The 23367-nt window shown below is 40.7% G+C and overlaps 2 protein-coding genes and 1 non-coding gene across 4 annotated transcripts in view; 2 read left to right on the plus strand and 1 right to left on the minus strand.

Moving 5' to 3' along the window:
- Nucleotides 1-17295, minus strand: MGME1 (mitochondrial genome maintenance exonuclease 1). The gene is made up of 5 exons (XM_044919028.1): nucleotides 16960-17295; nucleotides 15402-15939; nucleotides 12881-12904; nucleotides 11267-11483; nucleotides 1-295 (listed from the first exon to the last, which is right to left on the minus strand). The coding sequence occupies exons 1-5, from the start codon at nucleotides 17293-17295 to the stop codon at nucleotides 1-3; spliced, it is 1410 nt and encodes a 469-aa protein (XP_044774963.1).
- Nucleotides 16885-23367, plus strand: part of SNX5 (sorting nexin 5) — a 26091-nt gene continuing 19608 nt past the window's right edge. Inside the window, exons 1-2 of one of the 2 annotated variants that reach the window (XM_021700681.2) lie at nucleotides 16885-17022; nucleotides 17262-17344. In XM_021700681.2, coding sequence (XP_021556356.1) covers nucleotides 17294-17344 — 51 coding nt within the window. In that variant the 5' untranslated portion in view covers nucleotides 16885-17022; nucleotides 17262-17293. The other variant, XM_021700682.2, reaches the window with a different exon arrangement.
- On the plus strand, nucleotides 23092-23328 carry LOC123326122. Its single transcript, XR_006540901.1, has one exon. It is a non-coding gene; the product is annotated as a small nucleolar RNA SNORD17 (small nucleolar RNA).

Raw genomic sequence — 23367 nt, forward strand, 5'->3', positions numbered from 1 at the left:
CTAGTCTGGTTTCTGAATATTCTGGTTCTTTTCCTTCTTTGTATATTCTTCTAGTCGAAGAAGCCACTTGGCCCAGTACTGGGAACAGAGCTCAGTGTCCATGAAATGTGGATGGGCAGGGGATCCATCTTTGTAGGCCACCACAATTAAGCCACACTGAACCTGAAAGCTATAGTTGACATCATTATTTATGGCACCAACATAGGCCACAACCTGCAGCGGGTTGTCAAATGTATTTCGAATATAAGGTTTCGGTTTCTCCGATGTCTTCCAATCAATCACACACAGCTTGCCCCTAAAGAGAAACCAAAGGAAGTCTTCGTAGTTAATAGTTCAAACTGAGAAACTGTAAGAGGTTGAGCCTCTTCTTAGGTATGGTTTACTCCTTATCACTCAATGATTGTTGCTTCTATTCTCCACTTTCCAAAAAGACGGCTCCTCTGAGCTTTACTTCTGGGAATCAGAGAAGTGTGATGTTCTCTTTCCTTTGATTCCTACGTTCAGGTCAGTAACAGGCCTGTCAGGGGCATGATGGGAAATGCTTCCGGAAGCACACTGGTGAGAGTTACAGGTGCAGACCCATACAGAAGTGCTGGGGAACTTTCCCACAGTTCCAGTTTCTAAACTTTCTCCAAAGTCCTTTGGACCTCCATGGCCTTGTTTAACAGTTGACACGGGAATTGAAACTATGTCTATCACTATCTTAGTTGATCTTATTTCAAATATCTATCAGGATGAACCACAACAGACCAGAAGCAAAGTCCCCGTCATAAATGACAAAAGCATCATGGTGCTCCAGAAATTCTCTTGCTCAGAAACCAAAGCTGGGGTTCAGATCTATCAGTATTTAATAGGCACCAATTATATGCAGAAATACAAATAAGACTTGGTCCCTACCCTGAAAGTTTACACACAGGGTAGGTGTCTTACTATTAGGGATATTGGAAAAATAAAAAAATTCCTGCCACTTTAAAAAAGTCAAATAACCAGTACATTCCTTCCTATCACTCCTCTCCTGATGGGATTTTATACTTGCCAAGTGCAGATATCAGAAGGATCACAGGGTGAGCAGACTGATAACTGGTTCATTCTGTCTTTCATGAACTTCAATTTCAAGACCAGCAGTTTAGAGGGAGATTTTGTACAAAGTATGCATGTTACCCACCCGTTGCCATAGCTCTAGAGTTATAACTTATGCAAGGTACTCATAAAGTCAACCTAGGGTAGCACTAAAAGAAATAAAATGCAAGCTATATATGTTATTTCAAATTTTCTAGTAACCATATCAAAAAAGAAAATACAGGTGAAATTTTAATATTTTATTTAACCCAAACATACCCAAAATATTATCATTTCATTATGTAATATAAAGAAGTTATTAATGGGATACTTTACATTCTGTTTTGTACTAAGTCACTGAAACCTACTTAGTAGTATATTTATAGCATACCTCACTTTAGATTGGCCACACTCAAGTATTTAATGGTCATATGTGGCTAGTGGGTACTCTCTTGGACAGTGCAGGTCTAGAGGTAGTTTTACTGCCTCTGTCAAACTTTGCAATATTACAAAACAATTATAATCTATGCAAATGAAGAGAGGGCCCCAGTATCGCCAGGGGGCTTCCCAGTTCTCAACCTGGAATAAATCAAAATACCCTAAAATAAAGATTTCCGACATGGACCACTGTTTCTTGCAACATACTATAACTTGCAGAACTTAATAATGTGGAAAAGAGATTTTTAGTAGTATAAACCTAAATTAAAACTACACGAAGACAGTTCACAACAAATGAAAAGATGCTCAGCCTAACTTAAGTGAAATGCAGACTGAAACCACGAGAGACAATGTTAATCAATTGTGTCTAATACTGTGTCATTAAAGGTGTGCACAAAGCACACTCACACCTGGGACAACTGAAAATGCCTGTACCCTTTAAGCCAGCAATTTCCCTTTTCGGTATGCACTGGAGAGCAATGGTTTGATACCCTGGGTGCGAGTGACAAGTGCCTGGAAAATCTAAATATTCATATCCAGGCCTACTTCAGACCAACTGAATTTATTCAAACTATATATATGATCCATGAAAACAAACCAACAAGTGAACCTCACAGCCGTATACAAGGAGACCCGTACACTGCTGCAATTTGTAATTATGAAAAACTAGAAATAACCTGAATGTTCCCAAAAGGGAAATGGATGTGCTTCATTAATACAAAGGACTACCAGGGGCGCCTGGGTGGCTCAGTCATTAAGCGTCTACCTTTGGCTCAGGTCATGATTCCAGGGTCCTTGGGTCGAGCCCCACATTGGGCTCTCTGCTCTGCGGGAAGCCTGCTTCTCCCTCTCCCACTCCCCCTGCTTGTGTTCCCTCTCTCGCTGTGTCTCTCTGTCAAATAAATAAATAAAATCTTTAAAAAAAAAAAATACAAAGGAATACCAAACAACAGTTAAAAGAGAGAACAAGATCAAAATCATCATGCTAACATTTATTGAGTAGTTTGCATTTTAAGTACTATACAGAGAATGTCTCATTTAATCTCTATAACAACTCTATAAGGTAAGTCCTTTTGTCTTATTTTACAGATGAACAAATAGAAGTACAGAGAGGCTAACTAGCCTAAGGTTAAGATGAAAAGCCAGAAACCAAACCCAGCCAGCCTGGCTCCAGAGCCTAATATCTTACCAGCTTTGTGATACTATGTACGTAGAAATTTCTATATATTGTGACTCTCACAGACATGGAGGTAACAATACATGGTATTCTGTGTATGTGTACTATACACAGTGTTGTGTATGTATGTAGAAAGCACACTGGCAATGTGTTGGATATGCACTATCCAGTATGGTGGGTGTGTTAAGTAGTAGTGGAAGTAGCCTAGGACACAGTAGCAAACGTCTCACAGTGATTGTCTTTGGCCAGGGGACTGAGAGGAGGGAAGATGTGGTTACAGGTGATGTGAGCTTAATTTATGGTATATTTAAAAAAAAAATCGGAAGCAGATGTGACAAAGTGTTAATAACTGTTAATTCTGAGTGGTGGAGAATTATTAAAAGAGAAAAGGATGTTGCAGATCTACATAAACTAATAAGGGAAGATCTCTAAAATATTTTCAGAATGAAAAAGAGCAGGGATTGGCACTTTGTGTTAGTAAGTGGGGGTGGAGACAAATGATTATAAATACAGTCATAAAATACCTCAGGACCACAAGAACTTTATCTATCTTTAGAGAGGGAGAGGGAGGGAAAGAGAGAGGAAGGGAGGGAGGGAGGGAGGAATGGGTGGGGGGGCAGGGAGAGAGAGAGAGAGAGAGAGAGAGAGGAAATCTAAGAGCCTGCTTTAGATGGGACCAGCATGGAGCCCCATGCTTGATCTCACGACCCTGACATCGAGACCTGAGCCAAAATCAAGAGCCAGATGCTTAACCAACTGAGCTACCCAGGCGCCCCAGGGTCACAAGAGCTTAAAACCAGAGTGGGGGTGGAGGATTCTGGGAAAATGGAAGAGTAGGAAGCACCAGAAATCTGTAGGCCCACCTAGACAACAATTGCAATGGCAGAATCTGTCTGATATAATTATTGGATATCTAGAGCCTACTGAAGGCTTAGATGGTAAACTGGTTAATTTTGGTCAATTTCGGCTCTTAACAGCTACCCATCCCCCCACTCCTTCTCATGGGGCAGGCAGCTATACACATGATCTTGGAATAGCACGGTACACAGCTTGTGGGAATGAGTGGACAAAAAGGGCCCCATTCTCCAAATGTCAGGGATCTGTGCTCTCATCACTGATCACTGGTCACAGAGGTGAAGACAAGAGCAGGGTGGCCATTGTTACTGCACCTCCCCCCACTGCCACAAGCCCCTCACCCTCCAACTGAATGACTTCCAGAGGACTTAAAGGGCCGATGCCCATTTTTTCCAACCCCTCATTCTTCTCTTTTTCCCCTTTTGGGAATTAGATACTAAAGACTACAACATCCCAAAGCAACTGCATCTATGGGGAAAATTAGAAAGTGACTGTGCATGTCCAGGGAAGGGCACAGGCTCAGAAAAGACTTGAGAAGACCTTAAGTTTATACTTCAGGCTGATCCTTAGCACAGAGATAGCCTACAAGAACAGTAACAAAACCCCAAACAAAAACAATGAACAGGGGCGCCTGGGTGGCTCAGTCAGTTAAGTGTCTGCCTTAGGCTCAGGTCATGATCTCAGGGTTCTGGGATCTAGCCCCACATTGGGCTTCCTGCTTTGCAGGGAGTCTGCTTCTTCCTCTGCCTGCCACTCCCCCTGCTTGTTCTCTCCGCGCCCCCCTGTGAAATAAATAAATAAAATCTTTTAAAAAAAGAAAATTTAAAAAACCCACAAAACCCCCAAAAAAATCCCACAATGAACAAAGTCCAACAAACCCTGTGGTAGAGGGAGAACCTGATTTCCAGAGTTACATGTTAGATTCAGATATCCAGTTTTCAAGAACAACAAAAATCACAAGGTATACAAAGAAACAGGAGAATATGGCCCATTCAAAGGAAAAAAATAAACAGAAACTGTCCCTGAAAAAGATGTGATGGCAGTTCTACTAGACAAAGACTTTTTTAGTCTTAAAGATGCCCAAAGACCTCAATAAAGGTAAATACATGGGCGATTATAAAAGCAAGCATTCTTTTTTTTTTTTTAGATTTTATTTATTTATTTGAGAGAGAGAGAATGAGAGAGAGAGCACGAGAGGGAAGAGGGTCAGAGGGAGAAGCAGACTCCCTGCTCAGCAGGGAGCTTGATATGGGACTGATCCTGGGACTCCAGGATCATGACCTGAGCCGAAGGCAGTTGCTTAAACAACTGAGCCACCCAGGCGCCCAAAAGCAAGCATTCTTATAACAATGATTTGTAACTCCACTTTTTGTCTTCTACAGTTTTTTTTTTTTTGTAAACTTGAAACAAGCATAAAAAATTATTGCTCTTAGGTTGGTTGATCATACAAATCTTGATCAATGTTTAATGAAACATCAGATAGCACTGGTTCATCATGTTCTTCCACTCTGCTCAAGTGAGCTGCCCCATACAGAGCACTAATTTCAACTAGTGTCTTGCCTGAGTCTGCTGCTGTATCCTCTGAATGGGAAACATCTTCACCCTTATTTCTTATACTCATTCTCATCTCCCCCCCCTTTTTTTTTTTTAAAGATTTTTTTTTTTTTAGACAAGGTTAGGACAAAAGGGGGGGGGGGGGGGGGGGGGAGATGGGATGGGGATGTGTGTGGGAAGGGTAGAGGGAGAGGGAGAAGCAGACTCCCCGGAGGAGCAGGGAGCCAGATGCTGGCTCGATCCTAGAACCCTAAGATCATGACCTAAGTGGAAGGTAGACGCTTAACTGGCTGAGCCACCCAGTTGCCCCACTCATCTCATTCTCTGATTGTTCTTGAGCTCTCTGCAGTTCTCCTAACCTTTTTCTTGCATTTCCAACTCTAGCTGGAATATTAGCTGTTGCTGTTGAAACGGGAGCTCCTCTGACTTGGGTCTCTCCATCATTTCCTGCCCCATCAGAGCTAGTTCTCATTCATGCTCCAAGTTGGCCATTTCCTTTTGTCTCAGTTGCTCCACAGTCACATTTCCTTCTATTTGTAAATCCACAATACTACACATTCTATTGGATCCACCAAGCAATCCTGCCACTTCTGCAAGACTTTTAAAGATATACTGACTCCCTTTCTAACTCTTAACCTTAACCTGCCAGTAGCATCCTGTTGCTGGCAATGAGCCATGCACCTCAGGTGCCAGAGACTGCATGCAGCAAAGAGGGAGGGGCCCATGGATGGGTGAGTGGGTTGTTTTCTACATAATTTAAGAGATTAATAAACCTAAACCTAAAAAAAATTATTAGTTTATGTTTTGAGGCACATAATATATAAAGACAATTTTGTGACATCAACAACTGAAAGGGACAGGGATAGAGTTGTGAAGGAGCAGTCTTCGTATGTCATTGTAGTTAAGTTGGTACAAATTCAAATTAGAGTGTTATAACTGGGATGTTAAATGTAATCCCTATGGTAATCACAAGGAAAATAGCTATAGAATATACACAAAAGGGAATGAGAAATTGAAATGTTTCACTACAAAAAAGGAAAACAAAACACAAAAAAGACAGTAACATACAGGAAATAAGACAAAAAAGCTACAATGCCTATAGAAAATAAATAAAATGACAGCAGTCTCCCCTTATCAGTAACTAATTTAAATGTAAATGGATTAAACTGTCCAATCAAAAGACAGAGACTGGCAGAATGGATAAAACACATGATTCAATTATATGCAGTCTACAAGAGACTCACTGTATACTCAAAGACACAAATAGGCTGAATGTGAAAAGATAGAAAAAGATATTCCATGCAAATAATAACCAAAAGAGAGCAAAGGTGGCTCTAATAGCAGATAAAATAGTCTTTAAATAGAAAAAGAAAAGACAAAGAAAGACATTACATATTAATAAAAGGTTCGATACATCAAGAAGATATAACAATTATAGACATTTATGCATCTAGTAACAGACTAGCAAAATATATGAAGCAAAAACTGACAAAATTGAAGGGAGAAATACAGTTGTTTCTTTTTTTTTTTTAACTTTTATTTAAGTATTCTCTACATCCAACACGGGGCTCTGACCCTGAGATCAAGAGTCACATGCTCTTCCAAATGAGCCAGCCAGGTGCTCCAGAAATACAGTTCTATAATAATAGTTGGAGACTTCAATACCTATTTTTAATAATGGGCAGAACCAGACAGAAGGAAGTGAGGAAATAATGGACTTAAAACAACACAATAAACCAACTAGATCTAATGGACATATAGTACTCTCTACCCAACAACAGAACACACACCTTTTCAAGCACACGCAGGACACTTTCCAGGACAAACCATATATTAGGCCATAAATTAAGTCTCAATATATTTAAAAAGATAGACATCACACAAAGTATCTTCTCCAATCACAAGATGAAGTTAGAAATCAATAAAAGAAGTAAAATTGGAAAAAAAATCACTAATTTGTGGAAATTAACATAATCAACCGAAGAAGAAATCACAGGGGAAATTAGAAGATACTTAGAGGTGAATAAAAATGAAAACACAGCATACCAAAATTTACAGGACACAGTGAAAACAGTATTAAGGAAGCTATTCAACAATAAATACTTATATTAAAAGACAAGGAAGAATCAAATCAACATCCCAACCTTACAACTTAAGGAGCCAAAAAAAAAAAACCCAAAGTAAACCTTTATAGAAGGAGATAAAAGAGATTAGAGAAAAGACAAATGAAATTCAGAATAGAAAACCAATAGGAAAAAAATCAATGAAAATAAACATTGGTTTTTTGAAAGGATCAACAAAATTGACAACCTTTAGCTAAATGGACTTAGAAAAAAAGAAAGATGACTCAAATTGCATAAATCAGAAATGAAACTGGGACATCACTACTAATTCTACAGAAATAAAAAGGATGAGAGCACTATGAAAAATCATATGCCAAAAAGTTGGATAACCTAGATGAAATAAATTCCTAACAACACAAAACCTACCAGGACTAAATCTTGAAGAAATAGAATATCTGAACAGCTCTATAATTAGAAAGGAGATTTCATCAGTAATCAAAAATCTCCTGGCAACTAAAAGCTCTAGATCCGATAACATCATGGGTGAATGCCACCAAATATTTACATAACTAATACCAATGCTAAAAACTTTTCCAAAGAAATTGAAAAGTAGGGAACTCTTCTTAACTCATTCTATGAATCTAACATTACCCTGATACCAAAGCTAGACAAAGACACTACAAGAAAACTACAGAATAATAATCCTTATGAACATGGATGCAAAAATCCTCAACAAAATAGTAGCAAATCAAATTCAGCAACATATTAAAAGAATTATACACCATTACAAAGTGGGCTTTATTCCTGGAATGCAAGGATGGTTTAACACACAAAAATCAACCAATGTGATATACCTTATTAACAGAATGAAGGAAACCACTTAATCATCTTAATTGATGAAGAAAAAGCATTTGACAAAATGAAATACCCTTTATGAAAAAGATACTCAACAAGCTAGGGATAGAAAAAAAAAAAAACTACCTCAAAATAGTAAAAGCCATATATGAAAAGCCCACAGCAAACATCATACTCAATGTTGAAAGACTGGAAGGTTTTCCTCTAAGATCAGGAACAAGGCAAGGCTGCCTGCTTTCACCACTTCTATTCAACAGATCTGGATGTTCTAGCCAGAGCAATTAGGCAAGACAAACAAATAAAAAAGCAACCAAACTAGAAAGGAAGAAGTAAAATTATCTCTGTTCACAGATGAATGATCTTTTATGTTAAAAACTCTAAAGAATCCACACAAAAACTGGTAGGACTATATAAATAAATTCAGCAAAGTAGCAGGATACAAAGTCAACACACAATTCAAGAGCATTTTATACATAAACAATGAACAATATGGAAAGGAAATGACAAAAACAATTCCATATAATAATATCAAAATGAATAAAATACTTGGGAATTAACCAAGGAGACTAAAGACTTGCACAATGAAAACTGCAAATCATTACTGAAAGAAATTAAAGACCCAAATGGAAATATGCCCATGTTCACAGATTGGAAGATTTAATATTGTTAAGATGTTCATTTTACCCAAAGTGATCTACAAATTTAATACAATCTATAAAAATCTCAGTGACGATTTTTGGACAAATTGAAAACCCATCCTAAATGGATCCACATGGAATCTCAAGGGACTCTGAAAAGCCAAAACAACCTTGAAAAAGAACAAAACTGGAGGACTCACACTTGCTTATTTCAAAGCTTACTACAAAGCTCTAATAATTAAAATAGTATGGTACTTGTATAAAGACAGACACACAGACCGATGGAAATGAATAGACAGCCCAGAAATAAACCCTCACATACACATGATTTTTGACAAAGGTGCCAAGTCTATTCAATGAGGAAAGGACAGTCTTTTCAACAAATGGTACTGGGGAAACTGGACATCCACATGCAAAAGAATGAAGTTGGACTTTTACCCAACACCATATACAGAAATTAACTCAAAATGGATCCATGACCTAAAGGTAAGATTTAAAACTACATAAAGCTCTTAGAAGAAACATAGGGTCCAAGCTTAATGACACTGGATTCGGTGGTGATTTACTGGATGTGACACCAAAGGCACAGGTAACAACAACAAAATAAACAAATTGGCTTACAGGAAAAACTTTAAAAAAATTGTGTAAAGTGCAAGGATAAAGATAAGTCAGTCACGAAAAGACAAATACTTTGATTCTACCCACATGAGGTATGAAAGAATAGTTAAATTCATAGAGACAGAAAGTAGAATGTGGTTGCCAGGGGCTGGAAGTAGGGGAGAGTACAGTGATTACTGTTTAATGGGCACAGCATTTCAGTTTTATAAGATGACATGTCCTGGAGATGGATGGTGTTGACGGCTGTACAACATTATGACTGTATTTAATGATACTCAACTGTATACTTAAAAATGGTGAAGTTTATGGTAAATTTTATGTTACGTATATTTTACCACATTAAAAACCTTTTTTAAAGAAAAAGTGGAGATGGGAGACTTATTTTAGTAGCTTGGGTTAACCAAACACATATATTACCTATTAAAAATGTTTTTAAAATTTCTAAAACCTTAATTTTCAAAAATATTCAATGCGCATATTCTCATGGTTGATGCTTTCCACCTAAAGAGCAGAAAACAAACATCAGTACTGTGGACATCACTGTGAAGTGTTTGGTGTCAGGAACTTTTTTTTTTTTTTTTTTTTAAGATTTTACTTATTTATTTGAGAGAGAGAGAGAGAGAGAGAGAGAGAAAGCACGAGAGAGGGGAGGGTTAGAGGGAGAAGCAGACTCCCTGCTAAGCAGGGAGCCCGACTCAGGATTCTATCTAGGGACTCTGGGATCATGACCTGAGCTGAAGGCAGATGCCCAACCAACTGAGCCACCCAGGAACCCTTGGTGTCAGAAACTTCTGGAAGGCCTTGGGCAGAATTGATTGTATGGCTACCTCGGTTAACTAAAGGGCAGCTAAAAACAGCCTATTAAATTTCTAGGCACCCAGGGCTCTTCTCAGATATGAGGCAATTATGGCACAAAACTGTTGGGTGGCCTGAACACTTTCCAGACTAATGAATATTCTGTCAATTTTTTAAAATTTAAATTTTGACTAGAGTTCCAAGAGTTACAGGTTTTTTTTTTTTAAAGATTTTATTTATTTGAGAGAGAGAATGAGATAGAGAGAGCATGAGAGGGGGTTGGGTCAGAGGGAGAAGCATACTCCCTGCTGAGGAGGGAGCCCGATGCGGGACTCCATCCCAGGACTCCAGGATCATGACCCAAGCCGAAGGCAGACGCTTAACCAACTGAGCCACCCAGGTGCCCCAAGAGTTACAGGTTTTTACCTATCCTTGTGGGTCGCCCACATCCTTTTTTTGGAATAGGGGTATCTGCAGGGGAATCTGGAGTAAGTGGGGAAAACGGTTAACAGAGCAGCAATTTAAAAACCACAGGAAGCTTTAGTAAGCTCAGAGTTCCTATCCATGTCAAACACGGCCTGGAAGTCAGAAAAAGAAATTATTTTCAGGGCAAACAGGTCGAGGTGCTATTTTTAGGGAAATGGGAAAGAAAATGCAGGAATCAAAGTGGATTTTTTTTTTTTTTTTAAAAGTTATTTTTTTCAGAGAGAGGGGGAGGGAGCATGCATGTAAGTTGCGGGGGTGGGGGGGGGAAGGACAGAGGGAGAGGGAGAGAGTCTTAAGCTGACTCCACACTCAGCACAGCCTGACCCAGTGCTCGATCTCATGACCCTGAGATCAGGACCTGAGCCAAAAACAAGAGTTGGACGCTTAACCGACTGAGCCATTTGGGTGCCCCATCAAATTGGATCTAGTGGTTAGTAGCTTGCTTGGGGGTAGGGAAGGGGGAACATGCTGGATATTGAAAAATGATACCTTTTCTCCACCAAACACTTTGATTCTGGAACACAGATTTACAAGAATTATGAGGCTCTTCCTCCTATATCTGTCCTTACCTCCTGCCCCATACCTAATTCTTTTATGTATCATAGAGGTTTTGACTTCACAGGGCTGTACCTTGAAGCAGGAGTTCAGAGGAAAAAATAGTGTTTGACAGACCTGCATTACTTTATCTCCACACTTTGATAGGAAAAAAAAAAAAATCTAATACTTACTGATATTCAGCCACACAGTCCAGTAGACCTACATACTTTAAGGTATCATGCTGAACAGCGCTTTCAAGAGCTCGCACTCCACTGACATCTTTCAGGATATGCTGGACACTTTCGATATATCCAGATTCAAGATTCTCATCACTCTCTTTCAAGTCTCTTTGGGGTGTAAGTATCCTTTCCAAGGCTTTATGGAACCGTTTCCCTTGTAAAAATATATCTGAAAAGAAAATCAGGGGAAAAAGAAAAACAAATAAGAACAAAGCTAGTACTAAAAAACCTCTGGACAATAAAATTAGAAATTATATTAAGTTACCTTTAAGTGACAACTGCTAAGATACCACATTTTAGCCTCCTGTGAAATCTAAAAATGCACTTTGAAAAGCAAAGGGACGAAAACAGTTTGAACAATAAAATGAATTAAAATAAAGAATTTCTAGTAGAATTAGGCCAAAGCTACAATTGAAGATCTGGGGGCAATAGGACCACACCTAGTGTACCATACTGTGATTTTAAGTATCCATTTTAGTAACTTCTGTTCAGTTTTTTTTTTTTTTTTACAACCAACACTGAATTAATGAATATAGGTGGGAGAATCCTTTTACTAACAGGCTTAATGAATGGTAAGGAATGAAAATCAAGGCATATACAAATCAAAAACAAATTGGATGTTTTGGGGCTTGGGGGCAAGAGGAAATATCTAACACTCTTCTGCACTTTTTGGGGGGGCTAGAACAGCTTAAGACAGTTGCTCTGTCCTGAAAATTTTCCTCATGTGCTTAAGAAAAATTTGATGTATAATGGAGATTGTATTCGTTTCAGATATACAACATAATGATTTGATATCTGTATATCCTCACACACTTTTAAGTTAAGAAAACAAACAAATCCAAGAAATTGTACAAATTCACTTCATCCTTGATAAGGGAAGGAAACAAAGAGGAGGCATTGTGCTAAGCAGCGGCCTTGGCGCTTTCAAAGTATTATTTAACTTTCAAACACAACAACCCAGCAAGAATCATTACCCCCAATTTAATGAATGAGGCCTACACAATGCTGTTAATTTGCCCCAAGGCAAAAAAGGTAGACTAGCAGCCTGGCACCAGAGTCCATGTTCAATTCCAGTCCATCATACAACAGAGTGAGTAAGGCAAAATCAGGGACCATCATTTAGATATACACAGAAGCACAGTAGGAAATATACATGCATAGAGATAGACCCATAGAAAATGAGGAAAATTTGATCTAATAAGGTAATTTTAAACCATATTTTACATTTGTCAAATACTATTTTACCAGGATTTTGAAAGGTCAGTTCTACCACTGTCAAAAAATGGAATCACTTCTGGGAAATTACTTGGGAGAGTTAAATGAAATTCAACTGAAGAACTGAGCTATTACACTCCAAATTTACTCGGTTCAATTGGACTTATTAGCATATGAAAGGCCTACAAGATTTTTAGAACAGATGGAATTAAAATCTAGGTAAAAGTACAGCATTCATCTATAGACAAGCTTAATGAAGCAGAACACAAACATGGTCAAAACAGGAAGAAAACAAACTGCTTTATCAATTTCCAAGCAAATAAACAATTCATTTTCCACTGCGGACTTAACCCTTGGCTGGGTTCTTCACATAAAAGAGGCAGCAAGCAAACAAAAAAATTTTAAAAATTAAAAAAATTAAAAAGAGGCAGCAAACATGGGAATCTAGATTATAGGATCCCCTAGATTGTAAGGCTCAGAACATTAAATATGACTGAATTTGTCTAAGTAAATTTTATTTTTATTATTTTTTTGGGGTTTTATTTATTTGAGAGAGCAAGCATGAGCAGGGGGAAGGGGCAGAGGGAGAGGGAGAAGTACACTCCCCACTGAGGAGGGAGCCTGATACGGGACTTGATTCCAGGATTCTGGGATCATGACCTGAGCCAAAGGTAGACCCTTAACTGACTGAGCCACCTAGGCACCCCTATCTAAGTAAATTTTAAAAAGCACAAGATTAATTGCAGATAGCATCAAGTCAGAATATTCATTCAGTAAATTAAATTGACCAATGAAAGTGAAATGTTTTCAAGTCCCAGTATGTAAAGTGCATTTAAAAAAAATCCATGAGTCTCCAAGATTCTGACTGATAAACTGGCAGGATGGATAATATTTTAAGATTAAAAAGTCACTGCAGCAATAAACTGGAAAAAATAAACCCCATCCCTTTTCACTATGATCAACACTTAAATATAAATCCAAGTCAGACTTTCTTATCCTTGGCAATCTTCAAAAGGTAAACTGATGCTTGAGAAATTGACCAAGTTGAGAATGCCAGCTCTGGGCACATCTCTATGCTCTAGCCTTTGGAAGAGCAGGCAGAAAGGAATTTATCAGTACAGTATTTTATTTATTTATTTATTTATTTATTTATTTATTTATTTTTTTAATAAAGATTTTATTTATTTATTTGACAGAGAGAGAGACAGTGAGAGAGGGAACACAAGCAGGGGGAGTGGGAGAGGGAGAAGCAGGCTTCCCGCGGAGCAGGGAGCCCGATGCGGGGCTCGATCCCAGGACCCTGGGATCATGACCTGAGCCGAAGGCAGACGCTTAACGACTGAGCCACCCAGGCGCCCCTCAGTACAGTATTTTAAAAAACTGCCTCTCCTGACCCATTAATCAATTTAGTGGGCAATGACATGCTTTTTCATTCTTTTCTTCCCTTCCTTTTTGGTGGTAGGGGGGAGCATGACACTAATCCTGTGATTGCCCCTTATGAAAAAAAGTGATTCTGCCTGTTTCTTAAAATTGATCCTGAGTTAACTGAGAAACACATCAGAGTAATAATCTAGATCAACAATGCTGATTATATGGAAAACAACCATAGTTTTATCTCTGCTTGGGATAGTGGAGCACCTTCACATTCCCAACAGAAATTCCTTTCCTTTATCAAGGAGGCCTCCAGAGTACTTTTTTACTTTGTGCCAAGGGCTACAAGTCCTAGATTCCCAAACTCCTAGCAGGTTTTTGCCTTTACTTTTCTTAGTGATTTCAGGATTCCCACAAACTATGACATTCCACGTTTAAGGAAGATAAAAAACAACTTCCCCTGAGGAAACAGTGTCTATTCTAAATCCTAGTGGTACAAATAAAAAACATAAGATGCCATTAAAAAATTTCATTTTATGTTGCTTATTTAGAAAGCAAATAGCTTATTAGTGTTGTTACTTATTACCTAAAGGCAGCTCCCACATCTATTCCTCCCCCCACACAGCCGAGGAATGTTCTAAAGGACGAGGACCTTGACCTTTTTTTGCCATATCCAGGTGCTGTCTATATACTTAATATATGTGACACGTTTAATGTGTTACCCACACACAGTTTTTTCTAAGATGCCACAAAATAAGTGCATTACTCTTAAAATTAAAAGTGCTCTCTACCAACCACTAGGGAAGCACGGGCTAAGGAATGATCAACAAAAAACCTAGCTTTAATAAAAGACAACTATATGATCCTGATGGGGACCAGCTAATTCACCTGTGCCAATGGTCTTTCACCTTGCTTCTGAATGGAGCCTGTTTTAAGGAAGCTATTCTCCTCACCTGTCTAAGAAGTCAGTAAATTAGGAGTTGAAAGCTAAAGTTTATTTATTCTGTTACCAATCAAGAGCATCAGATTATCTCAATTTACCAAAATCTAAATACAAATCACGTGTTCCGGTTTACTCCAAGTCTTTAAATTTACATGTCAATAAGGATAAGTAGAGCAAGGGGTATTTACTACATTCTGAATAGAATGCCTAGCAAACAAATAGAATTCCATTATCAGGTGACTGATTCTTTTCCTTAATCAAAGAAAACAGGCAACTTTAATACTTAAGTTTGTAGCTTATGAAAGAATTTTCTACATCATTTAGCCAAACTACTTGCTCTCTGTGCTTCAGTTTCATCTGTGAAATGAGAATAATAGTATATATGCTGCATAGGGTTGTTATGATGATTGAGTTAATACACAAACTGCTATTTGATGCTAATTATCACTTGAAAGCAGTGCCTCACTAGTTCAGGTCAAAAACACCCTCACTCTTTTGACACTGCTCTATATTCTAGAAAACACAGTCACCATACAGAACCAGGATTGAAAAAATTACTTGAAGAATATTCGGCAAAGCCATCCTCTCCCAGTTCCAGAATCATCCGCTGTTTCCACCTCTCCAAGTAGAAAATCTGTTCTGATGTCATGGTCTGCTGAAGGATCCTGGTCACACTTGGTATGGTATTTCTTTGCAAAGGGATTCTCAAAGGAACTGTAGGAGTACTTGTTGCATTTGGTTTTACACTTCTCTCTGGGATTAAGAGAGGACACCAGTTTCGTGGAGCTTTTGCTTCCTCATCTTGCTTTGGGGGCTTACACTTACTCACAGGTCCATAGAGTAAATTATCTTCCTCAAACAATGATTCTGGAGTCTGAGCAAGGCCTCTGGATGACAAGACAGACTGTACTAAATCAGAGTACTTTTCTTGGTCTACTTCTTTATAAGGGTTCACTTTTTTCTTCCGGCTACAAGAATAAGAGGAAGTGGAAAAATCCACACGGGCGGTTGGTTCTAGAGAAAACCCCTTTGAACTTCTGAGCTGTCTGCAGATGGTGTGAAACGCCTTCATCTTTAGATGCTTTTTTACTTCCCTCTAGGCTACTTGCAATGTTGAGGGCCTTTTATTTTTGCACTCCTAGTAAAGAGAAAAGTGGAGTTAGATACCAATGTATTAAATATTTGAACGGCTGAAATGCAAGCTGCATCAGTACGATAAGGCGCATTAACCTGCATTCCGTTAAGCTTTTTCGACATGTTTGGACAAAGCTATTTCCAAAGAAAGACTCTCTTTAATAGCCAGAACGACCAGCACTTGTTAAGTGTGAAATAGTACAGCTTGGGGCAAGACGTCCCCAATATTCAATCCGAATAACTGGGAAGCCTAGGAGGGGAGGCATGTGTGAGACGGAGAAAGAACGCTACAGCTCGTCCTATACCGGCCACGACGGTCACGGTGAACCACTGATCCCTAGATACCAGGCTCCCTGCTAAGTATTCCAGGAGAAGACTTCTCACTAAACTCTCACACCCTTTAAGGTGGTTACTTCTGCGACATCGTTTTACAGACTGAAGGGTCCCACCAGGAAAGAGCGGGTAAGCGGTGGTCAGCGAGGCGCATCATCGTGATCCCCAGAACGGGGCCTCCCGCTCCGCCATACGTGGGGAACCACGGTGAGGACAGAACGGCTGGGGCCCCTGGTGTGGGAGTCAGGATTAGGAAGAGATGGCTTAAATAGAAGCCCAGCTCACGGCCCGGATAGGTACCTCAGGAGCCACCAGACTGCACTTAACTTCCAGAGCGCCGACAACCTCTCGGGACCCGTACTTTCCTCGGTCCCGCGCTCTGATCTCGAGTTAGGCTCCGCCTAAGGGGCGGTGGTACCGGCATGCACTGCGGCGCAGCTAGCCTCTCCTTCACTGCTACAGACACTCCCGAGATCCTTGGGGAGTCCCTCCCCTCAGGCGTTAGCGCGGGCTCCTCCAAATCGCGCCCTTACGCTCTCACGATATCTTGTTTACGTCACAGCCTGTCGCCATCTTGGACTCTGGCTGAGTAATAAATTGCCCCGCGCAAGAGCGTGTGATTTCTTGAGACGCGCGTTGCTGAGAGTACCCGTTGCTCCGAGTCCTTGTCGCGGCCCTGCGGTCGGCCGTTTCCGCGTGGCCCGGAGCGAGGGTAGGCCACGCGTAGCTTTTTTGCCCGGCTCCAAGATGGACGGCAGCGGGGACGGGGGAGGCCGCTCTGGGGGAGCACGTGGCGCGCCGCTGGCCTTTCCCGGGGCTGCTGGGATGGTGGCGGAGTCCGGAGGCCTCCCGCCGCCGTCGGGCAGGGAGGCTGGCGGAGGCGGGGCCGCGGCCGCCCCTGAGAGGCGCCCCGGAGGCGGTGGCGGCCCAGCCTCTTCTTTCCCCGCACAGCCGGAAGGCCCCCGCTCGAGGCCCGCGTCGCCATGGCCGCGGTTCCCGAGTTGCTGCAGCAGCAGGAGGAGGACTGCAGCAAGGTGAGGCCCTCCTCGCCCTCATGCTCCAGGACGGGAGGCCCCGCCGACCTCCCGGAGCCCCACATTCCTTCCCCTATTCCTCGGGGGCCGCTCCTGCAGCTCTGTTTCCCCGCAAAATCCACCCCCCCCCCCGCCACGCGGAGGCACCCGCCGGACCCCGCGCGCCCTTTGCTCCCTCCTCTTTGAGGGCCGCGGACCCGAGGCGAGAGCGAGCATCGCGGGACCGGTCCTGGTAGCACGCGTCCGGGTGTCCGGTACCGAGGGCGCGCGGCGAGTCTCTGGAGCTTCTCTCTGGAGACTCGAAAAGTACTCTCACGTGAAAAGTTGTGAAAACTCCTCTGGCTTTGTAAAGATTTGACGGTGAATGTGACACCCACTTATGCAGTAAATGGCATATTTTGGTTTTGTTGCCTTCGAACTGCACCCCCCCCCCTTTTGGGAAAGCTTTTTGGCCCATATACTGGGGAAATTCCATCAAGTCAAATCTGAAGCATGTTCTTTAGAACTTTGTAAACGCCAAATGCGTCACTGCGGGAATTTTGTCATTTTTTAGTAGGTACTCAAATACTTGTTAAACTTAGTTTTTCCTTCCAAAAACTTTTGTGTTTATGTAAGCTAGCCCTATGCCCCTTAAATCTTGAGGTCTAAAAGAAAACTAATGTAGTAAGTTCAGGTTATCTTTCATTGGTCGTTTACACTTGTTAGTTTCGCAATTCATAGAGGTGGGTACGAGCCACAAGATTATGTGCAGAATCATCATCGTGAAAGTTTTTCTGACAGAAAATTAAAAAAATTTAAGAATACAAAGCTCTCTCAAATGTAAGTAACCTGGAGGGCATCTTACAGAGTTCCATCTACTTAGAAGTCAAAGGCATCCTTTGATCCACACACAGCACGTGTGGAGAGACTTTTCTTCATCTAGGAAGTACAGAAGTTAACACACAGCTAGCTGGATTCTTCCAACAAGGGTATCATTGCTACGTTAGTTATTGAAATGCAACTTTGTGTGTGAGGTAGGGTTCTTGATTGGGGTATTTTTTTTTTTTTTTGAGAGTTGAAGTGTTTTATTTAACTAAACAAAGTGGGAGCTTGGTCATGATTCTTTTTAGAATACTATAGACATAGTTTTCTCTGAAGAAGTTTAGATGCTGAATAGGAATTTTGACAGCAATTTGACGACCCCCTCCCCCCAATCTGGTACCTCCTCTCTTGATCCAGAATCTGTTTTATACAGCTATTTAAAAGGACTTAACTCCTTCAACTGACCTTATGTTACTGCACTATATTGTAGCGGGCTTTTAAAGTAATTTTCCCACCACTCTGAGCTCCAGTAGAATTGGAGGATTATAAAGGCTATTCCCTGCCAGTTTTAGTGGATACAGGAAAGGATTATACAGCATTATTAAGTTACAGAAATCAGGAAATAAAAAAACTTAATAAAATAGTACTCTTACTCATGGCTTTGTTTTACTCCCCCCCCCCCTTTTTTTTTTAAGATTTTTATTTGAGGAAGCCACAGGCAAGGGGGGGGGGCAGAGGGAGAAAGTGAACAGGCCCTCCGCTGAGCAGGGAGCCCGATGTGGGACTCGCTGGGACCCTGGGATCATGACCTGAGCCGAAGGCAGACGCTTAACCGGCTGAGCCACCCAGGCACCCTCATTTTGCTTTCTTATGTCTGTGATGCTAGCCCTGTGCTGTGGATTGAGTCTAGGTGGTTTTCACTGTTAAGCAAAAGGGAGTTTGGGACAAATGTGAAATAACAGAAAGTCAAATCTTGGGCAAACTATTTTCTTGCCATAATACAGCTTTTATAGTCAAGTGAAGTATTTTACATTTTTACAGAAAATGTTTTAAGTGTAAACCTCCCATATACTTACGGATTTACATGAGGATGGGGTTCATGGGGTTTAGATCCACTAATAAAGTAGGGAATGTAATTGACTCTTGAGGATTTTGAATGCTCATGCAGCAAGTACTTTTTTCAGCTTGGTCAGCAAAACTAAAAGGAGTATTGGTTTGTATCTGGTAGCCTGATATTTCCGTTTAGTTACATCCGTTAGTTGAGGGTGTTGGGATTTGTCTCCTTTCCCAGAAAGCAGTTGAGGAAAAGAGATACATGAATAATTTTGTTTTTTTAACTCCACTTTAGTGGTAGGAAAGATTGTATTTTGATCTTTAGAAAAGTAAGGTTTTACCAAGTCTAGCTCCTCAAAGGGTTAAAATATTAACCCATTTTAGGCCTTATCGTCATGATAAACTAGTACTGAGATTCCCCATTCCTCCAGAGTTCTCTGGTGTCTTGGCGTTTTTCATGGGTAGGCGAAACTAATTGGAGATTATGCAGGACCTTGTTTTTGCAAATTAGTTACCCTGGCCTTCAGTCATTTTGTGCTTTTCTAGGCTTTCTGGGCCTTCCCTTTGCCAAAAAGTCATTAAAATAGGTGGGCAGCATGTTTTTGAGTTTCTACTTAGAGTGTCATTGTGTATCTCTAAGTTGATGAGTCTCATTCCTGTTAGTCTAGCAAACCTATGGTAAATTGAATTGTGGGTCCTGATTGCCTCTTGGACTTTTTTTTAAATGATAAATTGCTACTAGAGTGTAGTTAAGTTTAACACATAAAAGCTGTGAGGTGATACTCCTCCCCGTCTACCGCCATTACAGCTTGGCCCTTAACTAGTTGGTTATGTGGAATTTGGTTGAATGGGGTCTCCTCAGCCAGTCATTAATGTTTATGGTGCTGGTTTGCAACTAGTTGTTTTTATTTTACTTATTTAAGGATTTTATTTATTTTGGAGACAGCACGAGTGGGAGGGGCAGAGGGGAAGGTAGAGATAGAACCTTAGCAGGCTCCACGCAACGTGGAACCTGAGTGGAGCCTGACTGGGGGGTGCAATCCCAGGACCCTGAGATCATGACCTGAGCTGAAACCAAGAGTCAGATGCTTAACAGACTGCTACCCAGGCGCCCTGTGTGTTTTGGTTGTTTTTTAAAGATTTTATTTGTTTGTGGAAGTTGTGGGGACACTATTCTCTTTCAGCTTGAATGAAGAGTGACCTACAATTTGTTATAGGAACAATCTTGAACTTTTAACAATACTACAGCAAGTCCAAATTTACTAATTTTTGTGGACTGAAGTTTATACTAAATGGTTGACTTCATTTTTCTCCTAATTTTCTACATGCCAGAAGTGTGACTTAATCAGAGCTGCCCAAACCTTAGTTCTGGATCAGTAACTTGTACACTGTGTCTGAGGATCCTTATTTGTGAATACTACTTTGGCAGGTCATAATCTGCTCACATTTTGTTTTTGGCTGTGAGGAAAAAGTGGCCAGGGGAGAATTTTCTACACTTTGAGATTCTCATTTGGTGAGACCTAACCATCTAATATAGAGCTTTATTTTATTTTATTTTATTTAAAGATTTTATTTATTTATTTGACAGAGAGAGAGACAGCGAGAGCAGGAACACAAGCAGGGGGAGTGGGAGAGGGAGAAGCAGGCTTCCCGCTGAGCAGGGAGCCCGATGTGGGACTCGATCCCAGGACCCTGGGATCATGACCTGAGCCGAAGCAGACGCTTAATGACTGAGCCACCCAGGCGCCCTAGAGCTTTAGTTTAAAGCAGGATTTCTCAATCTAAATACTGTGGACATTTTTTGCTTGATAATTTTTTGTTGCGGTGAACTGTCCTGTGCATTGTAGCGTGTTCATCAGTATTCCTGGCCTCTATTAGGTGATCGCTCCCTTCCCTCCAGTAGTGAGAGTAAAATTACGCATTGTCAAAGGTCCCTTGAGAATCACTTCGTAACTTTTCTCCCTAAAATGTGTGGTATGTGTGGGTCAGGTTGTGTTACAGAGGTTAATATATAGTAAGCCCATTTCAGATTTTGTCAGATCTAGGATTGATAAATCCTAAGGAAATAATATGCTGTATAAAAACATAAGCATTGTTGACCATCTTTGGAATTAGCTTTCTTACCAGTATTGAGGAACCATATCAAAAGATGGTAAAAGATGGTTTTCTTCAGCAGGTTCTGGGCAATTGAAGGTTACAGGGGCAGCTGTGTTTACCATGGTGGAGTTCAGTGCCACTTCGGAAACCTGAGGCTGCTGAGGCTCTGACACAGCACTCACGGAGCATTGTGGGCCGAGATGCAAGCTCACGGAGAAGCGTGCTGTGGGTAGAACTGGTGTAAAATCCTGCTTTTTGAACATCTTGCTTTGTCAGGGCCTGAGTGCTTGAGGAAATTAGGCAAGAGTAGTTCTTTAGGTTAGTACTCCAAATGCTTCAAATAACCAGTGGTGAAAAGCTCATACAGTGAAGTTAGGCAGTATTTAAGGAAACGACCTAACTTCTAATGAACCCAGTTCTTTTGAGGAAAGTATTTCAGAGCTTTGTAAAATTCTGCCTTTACTTTTTGAAACGGCAGGAAGACAGCTGCAGGACATCTTGTCTCACATGAATGTGGCAAACTTCTCACAAGTATAAATTGAAGTTTTTCTGCATGATCTAGCTTTCCAAAAAGCTATTTCTTTACCTCTTAACACCTATTTATAATTGGCCAATGAGTTAACTCTTAAAAAGAGATCTTCCCCCAAAAGAGGAATGTGGAAATCATCAGCTGTTTCACACCCCAAATGCAAACCATAAATACCACAGGGGGGAGTGTGTAAGTTGTAGTTGGAGGAGCAGAGAAATGACTGAACTTCTTCACTTTAGAAATTGGGTCCTTGGCTTGATTCCCTCCTGCTTTTCCTTTCACAAATTTGGTGTAATTTTTTAAAGTACTACTATGGTCTGGAGAGAAAGGGTAATTTTCTCAAGATAATTGCTTACGTTAACCTGGGGTGTGCATTTTCTGCCCGAAGAGCTTATGGTTTACTTGTTTTGATGGGGCAGACTCGTAAGTTTTCATTCTAGTCCGTGTAAATTGTGAAGAGTACAAATGCAGATGTCACCAACTTCCAAGGCTTTGGCTTGGCCTTTCACGGAGAGCACTACAAAGCTTGAACATTGTGCTGATGGATACAGAGAGCTGGTAAATGATAAAATTTTAAAAAGCTGGTATTGCAATCTTTGCATCTGAATGATCTGGGAAATGTGCCTTACCTCTGACTCAAAGCAGAAGAAATACCACCACGAAGCAGGCTGCCTTCTCTTTGTATGCTACCATTTGTGTCTCAAATTTAGATGACACAAGCTTAACTTCAGACAGTTCTCTGTACATGTTGCTGAACCACTTCATTGGTGGTAAAGGTAAATTTTATTCTCAAACCTATGTGTATTTCATCTTGGGTTGATCATAAAATAAGTTCATGAGGATCAGGCGGTGAATATTTCTAGTATATGTGCTGCCTAAGCGAGCATGGTGGTTAATGTTTCTAAACACCCTCATCAACATAACTAGTGTGTAAAATAGGTTTGTTTCAGAGGGCCTTGGACTTGATAGACCAGGAAACTGCTGGGAGCAGCCTTGGTGGGGAGGCAAAGGACTTGAGCTCTGAATGGATTTGTTGGAGCTGCTTCCTATGTAGTGTTGGTTTATTGCTTCCTGGTAAAAGTTCTGTGCTACAAGATCATTACAGATCATATAGTTAAACCTATTTGTTTTGTGAGCTTATTTGAAAATACTTCAGGTATCTGGCATATAGATGGATTTCTTGAAATTAATGTATTTAAGCCAGTAATTCAACTTAATCTTTCTGGTTCCTTGTTGGAATTTGACTAGTTCATAGGCTTGCAGCTTTGTGAAGTGATGATTCAGTTTATCCATTCGCTGAGTGCGCTGCGCTGACCTTCTTCCAAGCCTCGGTTCCTGTTCTAGGAACTTGGGGCTACGTAGCCTCCAAATGCCCTGCAGTCTGCGGTGTTCTACCGTGGGCAGCTCGTGTGTTGGTAGACTACCGGTTAGAATGGTTGGTGTCAGCAGGGATGGGTCCCTCTGGGTCCCATCTCACCAAGATGAGTGGTGGAAATCTGATCACTTGCTGCATCCCTTTATCTAGTTTTAAAAGCATATGACT

This window comes from Neomonachus schauinslandi, chromosome 10 (genome assembly GCF_002201575.2).
Source record: "Neomonachus schauinslandi chromosome 10, ASM220157v2, whole genome shotgun sequence".
Lineage (NCBI taxonomy): Eukaryota > Metazoa > Chordata > Mammalia > Carnivora > Phocidae > Neomonachus > Neomonachus schauinslandi.